The sequence below is a fragment of the Neoarius graeffei genome, chromosome 26 (genome assembly GCF_027579695.1).
Source record: "Neoarius graeffei isolate fNeoGra1 chromosome 26, fNeoGra1.pri, whole genome shotgun sequence".
In the NCBI taxonomy this organism is placed as follows: domain Eukaryota; kingdom Metazoa; phylum Chordata; class Actinopteri; order Siluriformes; family Ariidae; genus Neoarius; species Neoarius graeffei.
Window position 1 is genome coordinate 38,065,152 of NC_083594.1, and position 16,145 is coordinate 38,081,296.

At 43.9% G+C, this 16,145-nt stretch overlaps 1 protein-coding gene across 2 annotated transcripts in view; it reads left to right on the forward strand.

The window, feature by feature from the left end:
- The window catches only part of pik3c2b (phosphatidylinositol-4-phosphate 3-kinase, catalytic subunit type 2 beta), a 143,217-nt gene that overhangs the window by 100,155 nt on the left and 26,917 nt on the right, over positions 1–16,145 (forward strand). For both annotated transcript variants that reach the window (XM_060910318.1, XM_060910319.1), the window contains exons 16-26: positions 2,822–3,010; positions 3,373–3,466; positions 3,641–3,735; positions 6,207–6,387; positions 6,533–6,640; positions 7,906–7,998; positions 8,075–8,204; positions 8,359–8,495; positions 10,907–11,076; positions 11,220–11,376; positions 11,559–11,668. In XM_060910318.1, coding sequence (XP_060766301.1) covers positions 2,822–3,010; positions 3,373–3,466; positions 3,641–3,735; positions 6,207–6,387; positions 6,533–6,640; positions 7,906–7,998; positions 8,075–8,204; positions 8,359–8,495; positions 10,907–11,076; positions 11,220–11,376; positions 11,559–11,668 — 1,464 coding nt within the window. The remainder of the gene's footprint in view (positions 1–2,821; positions 3,011–3,372; positions 3,467–3,640; positions 3,736–6,206; positions 6,388–6,532; positions 6,641–7,905; positions 7,999–8,074; positions 8,205–8,358; positions 8,496–10,906; positions 11,077–11,219; positions 11,377–11,558; positions 11,669–16,145) is intronic.

A 16,145-nucleotide genomic window follows, 5' to 3' on the forward strand; every position in this document is an offset into this window, starting at 1 on the left:
CACCCATCACTACTTTACATTGTCAAAAGTAGTTCAGTGATGCTGCAGAACAAGTAATGATGGTTGCGTTGGCACATTTCGAGGACATTGCCAATAGTAGACTATGAAGGGACCGTGTTTTTATGGACCACAAGGAATTTTTAGCTCACGATGACTCGCCGTTGAGCCGTTTTGAGTTCCCACGGGACGTTCTCTTGGAATTGTGTTCTGAATTCGAGTGAGTGTTGGAGAGACCATCATAGAGAAACCATGTGACAATCGTAGCTCTATTTATATGCGTATGAGATCATGAACAAAAAATAGCCACGTTTGTGGAGGAGATGTTTGTGTGTATGTGGAGAGGGCAGAGGATAGTATAAATTTATATGAATGATGAATCTGAAACTTTGGGTGTGCTGCAGGTGCGTTTCCAGTTTTTTGCCGTGAACCTCTTCAGAGTTTTACAGTGTCTTACAAAAGTATTCATCCCCCTTGGTGTTTGTCCTGTTTTGTCGCATTACAAGCTGAAATTAAAATGGATTTTTGGAGGGTTAGCACCATTTAATTTATACAACATGCCTACCACTTTAAAGATGAAAATTGTTTTTTTGTGACACAAACAAGATGAGAAAACAGGATTCTGGAGTGTGCATAGGTATTCACCCCCAAAGTCAATACTTTGTAGAGCCACCTTTTGCTGCAATTACAGCTGCAAGTCTCTTGGGGTATGTCTCTATTAGCTTAGCACATTTAGCCACTGGGATTTTTGCCCATTCCTCAAGTCAAAACTGCTCCAACTCCTTCAAGTTAGATGGGTTGCATTGGTGTACAGCAATCTTCAAGTTATGCCACAGATTCTCAATTGGATTGAGGTCTGGGCTTTGATTAGGCCATTCCAAGACATTTAAATTTTTCCCTTTAAATCACTCCAGTGTAGCTTTAGCAGTATGTTTAGGGTCATTGTCCTGCTGGAGCATGAACCTTCATCCCATTCTGAAACCTCTGGCTGACTCAAACAGGTTTTCCTCCAGAATTGCCCTGTATTTAGTGCCATCCATCTTTCCTTCAGTCCTGACCAGCTTTCCTGTCCCTGCAGATGAAAAACATCCCCACAGCCTGATGCTGCCACCACCATGCTTCACTGTAGGGATGGTGTTCTCAGGGTGTTGGGTTTGCGCCACACATGGCATTTTCCATGATGGCCAAAAAGTTCAATTTTTGTCTCATTTGATCAGAGAATCTTCTTCCATGTTTTTAGGGAGTCTGCCACATGCTGTTGGGCAAACTCCAAACAGGTTTTCTTCAGCAATGGCTTTTTTTTTTTCTGGCCACTCTTCCATAAAACCCTGCTCTGTGGGGTGTACGACTTCAAGTGGTCCTATGGACAGATACTCCCATCTCCGCTGTGGATCTTTGCAGCTCCTTCAGTGTTATCTTTGGTGTCTTTGTTTCATCTCTGATTAATGCCCTCCTTGCCCGGTCTGTGAGTTTTGGTGGGCAGCCTTCTCTTGTCAGGTTTGTAGTGGTGCCATATCCTTTCCATTTTGTTATAATGGATTTAATGGTTCTCCCTGGGATATTCAAAGTTTGGGATATTTTTTATAACCCAACCTTGATCTATACTTCTTCACAACTTTGTCTCTGACCTGTTTGGAGTGCTCCTTGGTTTTCATGTTGCTTTCTTAGTCATGTTGCAGAGTCAGGGTCCTTCCAGAACAGGTTGATTTATGCAGACATTATGTGACCGATCATGTGACACTTTGATTTGGATCTTAATCAAATAATTATGTGACTTATGAAGTGAATGGTTGGACCAGCTCTTATTTTGTGTCGTAATAAAACAACAATGTGCACCTTTAAAGTGGTCGGCATGTTGTGTAAATCAAATGGTGCTAACTCTCCAAAAATCCATTTTAATTCCAGCTTGTAATGCGACAAAACAGCACAAACACCAAGGGGGATGAATACTTTTGCAAGACACTGTATATCTTAGAGTGCAATCACACATCATGTGGCTTTCAGATTTTTTTAATTTACTGATATATCTTGCACAGAAAGTAGACTAAATATAAATATTGATGAGCAAACAGTAAATTTCTGTTGTCGGTCTTGTTTTCTTCTTACTTCAGTTTCTGTTTCTTTTTAACTTCTCTTTCTTGTCGTTTTAACTATTTACACAGTGAAGCAACAACTGGAAGAACATCCAAGCGTGAAAGATAAATAAGAATTCAGAAATGAACGTAAGCTCCCCACTAAATAGTGGTCAGCTATTTGTGCTGAAAACAAATTCCTCCTTCAGATGAACAGCACACCCAGTACAGGATGCATTATCTATGAGACTCTGAGAACGTAGAGTAAGCAGAGAGAAAGTGATGATGATGATGATGATGACTCTATGAGGCACATCCTGTATCACATGACGAACATGAATATGTATATCTTCATAATATACGGCTTTAAGTGTAGAAATCCTGAGTCGTGGGTTTGGAGATGAGAGGTTGCAGGTGGTTGGATTCATACCATAAACTTTCAGTGTGTATCTGCAGTCTGTGTGTGTGACAGGAATTACTGACTTGTGTTGAAAAATCTTGTTTCAAATGTCTCCTTACAAGCCAACGCAAGCCAACGTTGCGTGTCTTGAACGTCTCACTTTTCTCGCGTCAGATAAAACCGTTAGATAGATTATTCTGCTCTGCCTCTCTCTCTCTCGCTCACTTTTAAAATTCTGCATACCTTAACAGTATGTGTGTACTGGTAACGTTGTACAAGTTGACTGGTTGGCATTAAATAAGGTATACATTAAAGACTGCACGTCGTCACCTCTCTCTCTGCGTTTTGACAGGTTGACTCCGGAGCACAGGCGTCTGCTGTGGGAAAAGCGTTACTTCTGCCACGCTGAGAGTAGCCACTTGCCACTGATCCTCGCCAGTGCCCCCAGCTGGGAGTGGGCATGTCTGCCTGACATCTACGTCCTCCTGCGCCAGTGGGCATGTACCAACCACCTGGATGCATTGGGACTGCTGCACGCCACGTAGGAGCTCCATTTCCTGCTCATTGTTCGCATCCGGTCAAGCCCACATGACCAACTCTAATGCATCCCATTATACACTGATGCTTTATTATTCAGTATCCGATTTCCTCAAATCCTCATCTGATACCTTTCTTTCTGTGTGCTGTGTTCATTATTTTTAGATTTTTCCCCCCCTTTTTCTATTTCTGTGTGTCTGACTGGCTGTCTTGCCAAGTGGAATAAAGTATTTAAAAAGAATTCATTTTCCTTTAGGATGCATATAGATACTCCTCCAGCAGCTGTTCTTTAAGATTTTTCTGGCCTGTTGGACTGAGGCCGAAGTAAAACTTTGTGACACAAATGTGTTTTCTGTGTGTGTTTAGGTTTCCAGATCAGGAGTGCAGACGCACAGCTGTCCAGTGGATGGAGTCCATCTCTGACCCTGAGCTCCTGGACTTTCTCCCACAGCTGGTGCAGGTATAACATGGACTTGCTGTTCTCTCGCTCTCTCTCTCTCTCTCACACACACACACACACACACACACACACACACACACACACACACACACGTCTTCCTTGTTCTGTATGTGATCTATTATAGCTGTTGATGCCAGTCTTTTTCAGCTTTTTTTTTTTTCCCCCCTTAATCAGGCGCTGAAGTATGAGTGTTACCTGGACAGTCCCCTGGTGCGCTTCCTGTTGCGCAGAGCCATCGGAGACGTCCGTGTCGCTCACTGCCTTTTCTGGTGTGTCCACTTTCTGTTTTGCACGCGATTTTAAGATACCGTGAAATCAGATATTGTATACACACACACACGCACACACTGGTCAGTATCATATCGCCAGTCTTGGTCGACATGAATAAACTCTATTGAAACAAAAAACATATTGAGTTGCCTCTAGCACAGTACATATGGTGTTGAGTCTACATCTGAGATTCATAACAACACCTTTCAGTGTATTCGCCCAGTTAGCTGTAGCGCCATCTGCTGTACACATCCTTAAGGTCTGTCTCACTGGCGCGTGATGATTCAACTGCTGTAGATACACTATATTGTGTATGAAAAGGCTACAAAGGGTGCTACAGTGTATTGTATTGTATAGGTGTTGAACGGGATCTTTTTGTTGTCGACTGTAGACTGTTCATGTGTATTGTATCACATAGTTATCCACAGTAGTGTCAGTTTATGGATGTTAAATTGCCCCTAGGTGTGAATGGGTGTGTGAACGGTTGTGTGAACGAGTGTGTGAATATTTGTGCATGGTATAGTGGTAATCGGTGTCTCATCCAGTGTTACTGCATCACACCTAGTGTTCCCAGGATAGGCTTGAGATCCAGCATGACTCTGAGCCTGATAGTTATGTGTTACATATTGCAATGTTCTCCCCAGGATTAAAATAAAGCCCTAACTTTTGGGTGGCCACAGGCCACCCTGCATGGCCCATAGGGTGGAGAGTATGATGGGGGGGTTTCCCCCCTCTCACTGAGGGAGTCTGGGGGGGGCCGCCCCTGGAAAATTTACAAATAATAACACTTCAGATATTGTTTTAACAATAATAAGCATCACTGTGTTAATGATAGAGTGCAAATAGCTCTGTAACTACTGTAGATGTGGTTGCTGAGACATGGAGGGCCGGGAATACAATCTAGCCCACAGTTCAGGTAGGAGTCCTTTGAGAGTAAATGCTTTAGCTTTTGCAACATTCTTGTTTCCAAAAGCTGATATCAGGAAAGTCTTTACACAAAAGTTTTCTTGCTTTTGCAGTTTTTTTTAACTGTTCTTCCGTGTTGGGACTCTTCGGGGCTAATGCTCACTCATCAATGTCTGTAGCGGGTATAGGGTTTCACACATCAGATGGTGCTAACCTTTGACGTGCTAGTGAGCAGGCTGCCCTCTTCCATGCTCATGACCTGCAAGCAGGTGCACCACAGAGTGGACTCAAGAGAGACGCATATCACTGTGGCAGCTGCATGCAGCAGTCAGAATATGTAGGACCAGAGGGCTGACCTTGGCTAAACTGGTCCGAGCATATTGCCCATTGGGGTGACCCTCATCTGCCCTTAAGGCGACATGCTCAGCACCTTGTCTACATGGCCGTTGAGGTGCTGATTTGCCTTCTTACGCCCTTTGCCGTTGGAGATTCTATTCTCTCATCCGCCGAAGCGTGTAGACATCCCCTTCGCTACTTCCTCATAGCTGGGGCATGATTGATGGGTGCCAGGGCATGTCCACGCACCGGTGGGCCTGCACACTGCATCTCTGGGGCTCATGCTGCTCCGAGAGCCCCTGCAACTTAGCCTGGAGCCGTAAGGTATCCAGTTACTGTGCGTTGTCACGAAAAGACATTGCAGGAGTCTTGATGATGGAGAGGCTGTATACTGGCAAAGGTAGGCTTACGCACTCAGCTCCCTGATTCGCCAATTGGCTAGCCAGTGGCAGCAGTTGAAAGCAGAAATGTTAAGCACTACTGCACTAGACACATCACGTCACCCTGTGGCTACCGCCACCAACACACGCTAACACTTGGCCACAAATCTGCACGGTCACTCCAGTCGTTTCAAGGAATTTTGTACGGATCTTAACCGTTAATGAACTAATGTCTGCGTATATCTATCCTTTGCTTCTTTCTGACTAGGATTATCCAAGTAATCCGGTAGTAGAGCTTTTTTAGCTGTAGATTTATTCGAGCAACAGATGCCGGACATCTTCACTTGGCTTCAGTATGTGAACAGTGTGTAAACAAAGTTTGCTTGTCCCCCAGACATAAGGCAGCGACGGTTACTATGGTAAATGTGACCTCATTGCAAGGGTGCTCACCCGTGCACTGAAGCGTCATGGTACCAGTGCAGCAGCAAAGTGATTGAGGGCGTTTGTTGTGATTGGGGATTTCCCAGGGGTATTTTCGGTCTGCCCGAGTGCATCATGGTAACAAACCGGCCCAAAATGCAGATTTTCCTTCAAAATATGCCCCAAACATCACAAGGTAGAAATCCGGTGTGATTTTTCAGCAAGGGTCGGAGCAAAAAAATAGCGTGTTGGCAAATTTAAAGTGTGTTGGCATGAAATTAAAGCGTGTCGGCCCTGACATGCAAAAGCACTCTGGGGAGAACACTGATATTGTGCACAATATAGATTGTTATAGTTGTGTAGTGTGTTGTACAGTGCCATGCAATGTAATGCAGATTAGCCTCATAATACTGACTTGTACTGCACAGGTTGCTAAAGGATACTCTGCAGGACTCGCAGTTCAGCGTACGCTATCAGCACCTGCTAGCCGCGTTGCTCTGCTGCTCAGGCCGAGGCCTCCGTGAAGAGTTTGACCGCCAGTGCTGGCTCATCAGCATCCTGGCGAAAGTCGCACAGCGTGTCCGAGATGCCTCGCCGTCATCGAGACAGGTCAGAACCTCCTCCTTGTTTTCATCATGTTTATCAAGCTGTATCGCCTGTACTGGTCATTGAACCCTGAGCAGATGTAAAACTGTTCAAGTTGTTGACTCTAAAATGGGATTGGTAAGTGTTGTTCCTGTGGGTTTGGCTCTAGGCGCTCCTGAGAGAGGGACTGGACGAGGTCAAGAAGTTCTTCTCCATAAACAGCAGCTGCCGCCTTCCCCTTAACCCTGGCCTGCTAGTTAAGGGCATTAACATACAGGTACATAGTCCAGTCACAACTTTTCATGACTTATTTAGTTGCACTGCTGATGCAGTATTTGGATCGATCCTTCAAGATGACATGTCCCTTTTCCACAAGTTGAGACAATTCCCTGAGGTCTTGATGAAATGTCTGTGACTACTACAAGGATAAAGCACCACAGCTCCCTTCCCACCCTGTCCAAACAGGCCTGTTCAAAACGGCCGATTTGAGTGCCTGTTCCTTTAAATGATGAAGAGCCACTGCTCCCCCCACCAGCCAATCAGGTAGCGCCTTCCTCATGAATATTGATTTTGCAAAGGCAGTTCCCAAGCCATGAGTGGAGATGCTCAGATGAGGGGGCGGCGTAATTCTAATGAGCTCCTCTTGTGACATAGAAAGAGTGAACGGTTTGTTGATGCACATGTTTTCTGAAACAGGCAGCCTGGAAGAAACTGACTTGGGTGTCTTATTTCAGAGTTTGTGGGTTGGTAGGCACTCTAGATCCCCAAATGTACGTGCACAAGCACTGAAAAAGTCAGTTTTACATAATGTGTCCGCTATGAGTGTGCAAGTAAACGTGCTGCTATTTTTTAACTCTTCAATATTGGTGACAGCAATAATTTTCATAATGGGAAGTTGTTAAATGGTAAGTAAAACATGACCGGGCATACATTTAGGAAAATATTATTTTAGTTGGGCGGCACAGTGGTGTAGTGGTTAGCGCTATCACCTCACAGCAAGAAGGTCCGGGTTCGAGCCCTGTGGCCGGCGAGGGCCTTTCTGTGCGGAGTTTGCATGTTCTCCCCGTGTCCGTGTGGGTTTCCTCCGGGTGCTCCAGTTTCCCCCACAGTCCAAAGACATGCAGGTTAGGTTAACTGGTGACTCTAAATTGACCGTAGGTGTGAATGTGAGTGTGAATGGTTGTCTGTGTCTATGTGTCAGCCCTGTGATGACCTGGCGACTTGTCCAGGTTGTACCCCGCCTTTCGCCCGTAGTCAGCTGGGATAGGCTCCAGCTTGCCTGCGACCCTGTAGAACAGGATAAAGCGGCTAGAGATAATGTGATGAGATTATTTTAGTTCCAAAATGGTGTAGATATTTTACTGAATATTTTGCCAAAACTAAATGCTGCTGATAAACAAAGAAAACAGGTGTTTTATGTTTCTCTGTGTTGTCCAGCAACCCTTCAGGGCTCGACATCAAGAAAACTGAATATCTTCTCCCTCTCTCTCCCCTCCTACTCACATTTTCTCTCTTTTTCCACCTCTTCTTCATTCCCTCCAGTCTTGCTCCTATTTCAACTCCAACGCTGTGCCACTCAAGCTCTCGTTCCAGAACTTGGACCCTCTGGGAGACCATATCAACGTCATCTTTAAGGTGTTTACTCATTTGCTAAATCTGTTAGCGCTGCTGCAGGTGCGAGAATTGTATCTGATGGTTTAAATGTATTTAGTCAGGAGATGACCTGCGGCAGGACATGCTCACCCTGCAGATCATCCGCATCATGAACAAAATCTGGATCCAGGAGGGCTTGGACATGAGGATGGTCATCTTCCGTTGCTTCTCCACCGGTCGGAGCCGAGGTATGTATCTGTGACATGAAGTCTGATTTTGTTCTTCAGCGCACGTGTGCTTTAGTTTTCAGATCAAACAGGATGTTGCACAACCAGTAGAGTAGTCTAGGCTTTGGCTGAACAGTTTGTGAGGTCTGTCTAAATGTTTTTTCCTTAATCCTAGGCATGGTGGAGATGATCCCGAATGCTGAGACCTTGAGAAAGATCCAAGTAGAGCATGGGGTCACTGGGTCCTTCAAGGACCGCCCACTGGCTGACTGGCTGCAGAAACACAACCCCACTGAGGACGAGTATGAGAAAGTGAGCAGCCAGAGTTTTCATCCTTGTACGAATTTACATTTACGGCATTTAGCAGATTCCCTGATACAGTGACTTACAGAAGTGCTGTGTAGTCTCTGCAGATACACATCCTCATGCTAGTTCAAAAAAATAAAAATCGCTTAAGGTCCAAGAACGCTATTAAGAAACCCCTCTTGGGGAGGAATTATTAAAATAACAGAAATATTAACAGCAAAAAAACCCCACCATCTTTTTATAGCAGGTGCTGTTTGTTTAGATATATTCGCTATACTTATGCAGTCACAGTTTTTAAATTTTTATTTGCAAATGACACCTCCATCCCGCACACGCGCGATATTATGGGCTATTTAGTGTCTTGTAATTTTGATTAAATTTAAGTTTTAGATGTAAAGAAAGTTGGTGCGGTGGTGTAGTGGTTAGCGCTGTCGCCTCACAGCAAGAAGGTCCGGGTTCGAGCCCCGTGGCCGGCGAGGGCCTTTCTGTGCGGAGTTTGCATGTTCTCCCCGTGTCCGCGTGGGTTTCCTCCGGGTGCTCTGGTTTCCCCCGCAGTCCAAAGACATGCAGGTTCGGTTAACTGGTGACTCTAAATTGACCGTAGGTGTGAATGGTTGTCTGTGTCTATGTGTCAGCCCTGTGATGACCTGGCGACTTGTCCAGGGTGTACCCCGCCTTTCGCCCGTAGTCAGCTGGGATAGGCTCCAGCTTGCCTGCGACCCTGTAGAAGGATAAAGCGGCTAGAGATAATGAGATGAATGAATGAGAGGAGAGAAAGTTGGTGAATTCAAGTACCTGGGGTCAACTGTGCAGGAAAATGGGGGCTGCGATAGTGAGGTGAGAAAGAGAGTGCAGGCAGGGTGGAGCAGTTGGAAAAGGATTTCAGGAGTCATTTGTGATAGGAAAGTCCCAGCAAAAGTGAAAGGTAAGATGTATAAGACGGTAGTGAGACCAGCCGTGATGTATGGATTGGAGACCGTACCCTTAACGAAGAGACAGGAGGCAAAGTCGGAGGTGGTGGAGTTGAGGATGTTAAGGTTTGCGATGGGAGGTTGGACAGGATAAGGAACGAGCACATCAGAGGGACAGCACATGTGGAGAGCTTGGGAATTAAGCCAAGAGAGACGAGACTGAGATGGTATGGGCACATCCTGAGAAGAGATGCAGAGCATGTCGGAAGAAGAATGTTGAGGATGGAGCTGCCAGGCACACGAAAACGAGGAAGGCCAAAGAGGAGATGCATGGATGTGGTGAGAGAGGACATGAAAGTGGCAGATGTGGTAGAGAAGGATGCGGAAGACAGGGAGCAATGGAGACGAAAGATCCGCTGTGGCGACCCCTAATCGGGAGCAGCCAGAAGAAGAAGATGATGATTTAGTGTCATATAATTTTGATTAAATTTAAGTTTTAAGTTGCATTTAAATTTCAGGTTACAATACTACATATTGTGAAGAAGAAACCAAGCCAAGAAGCCTTTATTTGTCACACATGCACTTAAGCACACAGTGAAATTTAACCTCTGATCACACACACAAGTGAGCAATCAGCGCACACACATATACCCAGAGCAGTGGGCAGCTATGCTACAGCGCCCGGGGAGCAGTTGTGGGTTAGGTGCCTTGCTCAAGGGCACGTCAGCCCAACCTCAGGCCCTGTATTAATCTAACCGCATGTCTTTGAACTGTGAGAAAGCTCGAACCCAGAACCTTCTTGCTGTGAGGCGACAGTGCTGATCACTACACCACCGTGCCATGGAAAAGTTTAGGGGGTCAAATACTTATGCAAGGCATTGTAAGTAATCAATCCATTGACTCAGCTTTTTGGGAAAATTCATTCCACTGCCTAGGTGCCAGGACAGAGAAGAGTTTTGATGCATGGTGGAAGCCATGGCCTAATGGTTAGAGAAGCAGCTTTGAGACCAAAAGGTCGCCGGTTTGATTCCCTGGACCAGCAGGAATGGCTGAAGTGCCCTTGAGCAAGGCAGCTAACCCCCCCCAACTGCTCCCCAGGCTGCTCTAGTTATGTTGTACATTGCTCTGGATAAGAGCATCTGCTAAGTGCCTGTAATGTAATGTTTTCCTTGTATCTTGAGAGCTCAAAGGCAACGTCCTGCAGAGCGGAGTGTGATCAGTGCAAGTGAAATAATGAATGACACAAATCATTAACGCACATTTGGTGTAAATATGATGCACGGGTTTTTTTTGCGACTAAAGGTTTACTACAATTACTCAACAGATCGTTTCTCACGACATGAGCTGTACAGAGCTGCTGAGCAGATTTACAATATTGCTGTTAAAAGCAGAACAGGTTTCACATTTGATTTAAACTATTTCACGTAGAAACGTTCAAGTCCAGCGCAGATCCGCGAGTGTTCAATCTGTCTTTACACCAGTAACGCAGTCGTTATTTTTCTGCAGGCAGTAGAGAACTTCATCTACTCCTGTGCTGGCTGCTGCGTGGCCACCTACATCCTGGGCATCTGCGACCGCCACAACGACAACATCATGCTGAAGAGCAGTGGCCACATGTTCCACATTGACTTCGGCAAATTCCTGGGCCACGCGCAGATGTTTGGGAACATCAAAAGGTGAGACAAGGAATGGGGAGGGGAAACCTCTGTCTGTGTACCCCAGTTTACAGAGTTCTGACAAACTCTACGTTTACAGCCATCAACATGAATTTACTTTTCTCTATGAGTTGCATTTCCATGTTCCATGTTGTGTCGTTCAGGGACCGGGCTCCTTTCGTTTTTACGTCTGACATGGCATACGTGATTAACGGGGGTGACAAGCCTTCGAGTCGCTTTCATGACTTTGTGGATTTGTGTTGTGAGGCATACAACCTCATCAGGAAACACGCACATCTGTTCCTCAACCTGCTGGGCCTGGTGAGCGAAAAATCAGATCATCAGCGTTCTTCCATCTGCACTTGACTAGCTCAGTTTGTGCCGCTGGGGTTTGACACGAATTTTCTTTACTTTCCCTAAAGTGACTTGCATTTCTTGTAAAGTGCATGCTTTCATGTATGTTCTCTCCATGATTAAATCTGCTTGTGTCTGTGTGTCTACAGATGTTGTCCTGTGGCATTCCTGAGCTGTCAGATCTAGAGGATTTAAAGTATGTTTATGATGCCCTGAGGCCACATGAGTCTGAGACGGATGCCACCATGTACTTCACCAGGTTAGAAAACCGAAAATACTCAGGAGTGGCATTTCCTTCTGTAGTTAGACCAGGGCTATCAAACCTACAGCCAAAGGGCCAGGACCAGCTCGATGAATATATTAAATGAATTTAGTGTACATGTTCTAAATTAGGGCAGCACGGTGGTGTAGTGGTTAGCGCTGTCGCCTCACAGCAAGAAGGTCCGGGTTCGAGCCCTGTGGCCAGCGAGGGCCTTTCTGTGCGGAGTTTGGATGTTCTCCCCGTGTCCGCGTGGGTTTCCTCCGGGTGCTCCGGTTTCCCCCACAGTCCAAAGACATGCAGGTTAGGTTAACTGGTGGCTCTAAATTGACCGTAGGTGTGAATGTGAGTGTGAATGGTTGTCTTTGTCTATGTGTCAGCCCTGTGATGACCTGGCGACTTGTCCAGGGTGTACCCCGCCTTTCGCCCGTAGTCAGCTGGGATAGGCTCCAGCTTGCCTGCGACCCTGTAGAACAGGATAAAGCGGCTAGAGATAATGAGATGAGATGTTCTAAATTAAAATAGTCTTCCAGATGGTGATTGATTTGAAAGATTAAAAAAAAAACCTGGTTATTCCACTAGGGGGCAAAATAGAGCAATAAACATGTCACCCACTGACATGCAGTGCTAATGACATGGAATGTTCCTTTGGCAAGATTTAAAAAAAAAAAAGGATGCCATAGCAATGTCTCTCTTAAGAATTAGTTTGGGTGTTTCACAGCAACAGTGACAACTTTTTCTTTTTAATGGATACTTTTGTGTACACACAATCCCAATTAATTCCATTTCAGTTCCAAAATGTGAATATATATATATATAATATATTTGGTAATGAATTAGTCTGTTCATGTGTTGGGTAGGTGATATATGTTCAGTCTATTTGTGCATTCAAAACACACCTTTCAGATAAATACAGATGAATTGACATATTTAAAGGCAGAGTAGGCAATTCTTTTTCAGAGACGATTTTATGTATTCTTTTTACATCCTGATAGCAATGAATAAATCAAATTCTCCGATAATAAAAAGAAAAAAAAATCTGCCATCTGTGGCAGTCACAGGGCAGTAAAAAAAATCCCGTTCAATCGTTCATTCAGTCCCAAAGAAATGATTGGATGCAGGGCTCGACATTTAACTTGTTAATCCAGTCAGACAAGCAGTAAGATGGTTCACTTGTCCTGACCATAACCTTTTTATTACTATGTATTTACGAGTTCAGTGAAAGGAAAGTGATTAACAAAGTTTAACAAAAAGCAGGTATAGTTAAGATAATCATGATGCTTTAATGATTTATAATTTTTCAGTAAAACTATAAAACAATAAACAAAAACTGTCCAATGCCCCATTATAGAGCATATGTCGTTATAACCCATGACCTGATCTGCAGGTGTACGAGCTGGGATTGTCGTCTTTTTTGCTTTCTTTCGACGGAATGAAACCGAAAGAAAACAAGTTGGACATGAGAAGGGTGACAGAATCACGTTATGAATAAAAACAAACTGCGAGTTCGGTACTGTTGTTGTAAAGTTCCCGCAAAATATTTTCCGACATTTGTGATGGTTAATGTGAACCATGCAAAAGAAAAACACAAGGAGTGTCCTGAATGAATGAGATAAAGATTCACCACAGAAAAGTATTTTATTGAGGTATTTGATCGCCATTTCTCTAATTTTCGATTAATTCAAAGTCTAATAATCTATAATTGGATATTACGACGTGGTTATTTTCACACACGCACCCGCTGTACTCGGCTTCCCCGGAATTTCGTAAACAATAACTAACACGGCCGGATCACTGAGGGGATTGAACTAGTTTTGTTGAAACTTTACTGATGTGACTCTTGAATAATTACTATAAAAATGGTGATTTTCAACAAATATTCAGTTCATTCTGTTAGACAGGCAGATTTGATTTGTCCGGACCAAACATTTGGTTGTCCCGGACAGTCGGACTACTGTTAAAGTTGAGCCCTGGGATGACCTACCTGTCTGTACCTACCTCTACCTGTAATTCATAACTCCAACTTCACCAGTGGGAACTTCAGACCAGCACACAGCTAAAGCAAGAAGTCAAATCAGAGTGAACATGGGTATATGACTTTTCAACAATGGCAACAGCTGAGGGAGTTATGTTTGTGGTGTGGTATTTTTTGTTTTTTTTTTTTTGTGTGTGTGTGGGGGGGTGTTAGTTCGATATGACAATGATGTGGTGCGCTCCTCTCCCCACGTGCTCTCTCATGGACTTGTCCTTCAGCAGTATAGTCAGTATTTTTGGAGGAATGGCTTTGGAAGGAATAGATGAGATTTTTCAGTTAGATATTTTCAAAATCTAGCTTACTCTTGCTGGTTTCTCCAAAATCACGGACTATGCCTTTAAGAGGTGATGATGTGTTATTATTCAACTCAATGACCTGTTAAAAAAAACAAAAAAAACCATGGACGGCGTGGCTCCGTGCCTTTCTGTTCAATAAAAATGAAACCAAAATTCCTTTGCCGTGTTGTCAAGTTTGGATCCGGAGCCTGCACAGTAGAGATGAGAATTGAAGTCAGGCACACCCATCCATTTGGTAGGCCTTCTCCCAACACCAAGGCCCAGTGCATTACAGAGGACATCAGTCACTTCATTCCCAAGTGTCTTCTATGCCTTCTTAAAATATAGTAGAATAAGATTTAAAAAACTAATTTCTGGGTATGACCTGGCGACTTGTCCAGGGTGTACCCCGCCTTTCGCCCGTAGTCGGCTGGGATAGGCTCCAGCTTGCCTGCAACCCTGTGGAACAGGATAAAGCGGCTAGAGATAATGAGATGAGATGAATTTCTGGGTGAAAATAAAAAATTTGCAGATATCAGAATAGGGGAAACTAACTGTTTGAATTAGACACTGGAGATGGAAAGACAGTTTAGACGAGGAAAAGTGACATGAAATAGAGGCCTCATCATTGAAACACATGGTGGATGGGCGGTGCTACATGTTATACTGCAGCCAGCCAGCAGGGGTGCTAGACTTGTGGTTGCGTCCCTGTCCACATTTTCTATAGTCATTGATTCTACTAAACACTGAAACTACTTTTTGGTGTACTCCACTTGATATTGGACTGAGTGTAATGTAACCTGTTTTGAAATCTGAGTCACAGTCTTCACGAGTCCTGGCATGTCGTCATAACAACTGCGTAACATTTCACCAAAAGCTTCATCATTGTCACATTGTTGTCTTAAATACGTTTTCAGGAACTATGACTGAATAGCATTTAGGATTTGATTTGTCTTACTGAATTGTACAGATAATTGTTCATTCGCAGTCGTCTACGTTTTTTTTTTTATACGAGTGGAAATACGCTACTCGTGTTTTTCATATGAACTACATCCAGGACATTGAGTGATTATATATATATATATATATATATATATATATATATATATATATATATATATATATATGTATGTATGTATGTATGTATGTATGTATATGTGTGTCACTCGTGAGGATATCAGTGAATTGTTTTGATAAATTTGGGGACTTTTTATTTGAGAATGTGTCTCATCTCATTATCTCTAGCCGCTTTATCCTTCTACAGGGTCGCAGGCAGGCTGGAGCCTATCCCAGCTGACTATGGGCAAAAGGCGGGGTACACCCTGGACAAGTCGCCAGGTCATCACAGGGCTTGAGAACGTGTCTATGTAACAAAAAGAAAATCACACGTTGGCTTGAAGATATGAAGATTACCTTCTCGTGTTGAAAAATTCACATTTTTCATACGAAATACATCACAGATCTGAGTGACGTATTTAAATAATATTGGCTGGCTTTTTTTCATGGTATATTAGATATATTCCATTCAGCTAGCATGATATTGAATGAGTCGAAGACGAGTTCAGTATACGCGAGCTGAATGGAATATATCAGATATACCACGAAAAAAGCCAGCCAATATTATTATTGTTGTTGTTGTTGTTATACGTACATACACACTCTTCATATCAGCATTCTCAAAGGCCAACGCTAGCTTACCCGTGAGTTGGCATTGTCAGCGCGGCAGTGCAATCACCTTCCAGCCAGTGTAACATTCATGAGTAGTGCTGGCGAAGGCCAACACTAGCTTAGCTGCAAGTTAGCGCTGTCAGTGCAGCAGTGAAGTCACCTACAGCTGGTGTAGCATTCATCTGTAGTGTTAGTGAATGCTAATAAAGCAGTGCTATTGAGAGCAAGTAGCACAGGCTAATGACCGAAAAACTACAATCTCTGTCTCCAGACTCCTCTTCCATGCTCGCTCGCCACAGTATCTTTCACTCATACTTAAGTATTCATTTCTCTATGTAATTTACTTAGTTACGTTCAAAATCAACATTGACAACTACACACAACGGAGCGACCTGGCAGCCAAAATTCTCTCAAAATCTTCTGCTTTTAACAACGCAAACCTGGCGGCCATGTTTGTTTACAAACTGTCAGTCACTTTCTAGAACGGAAGTTTTACGTC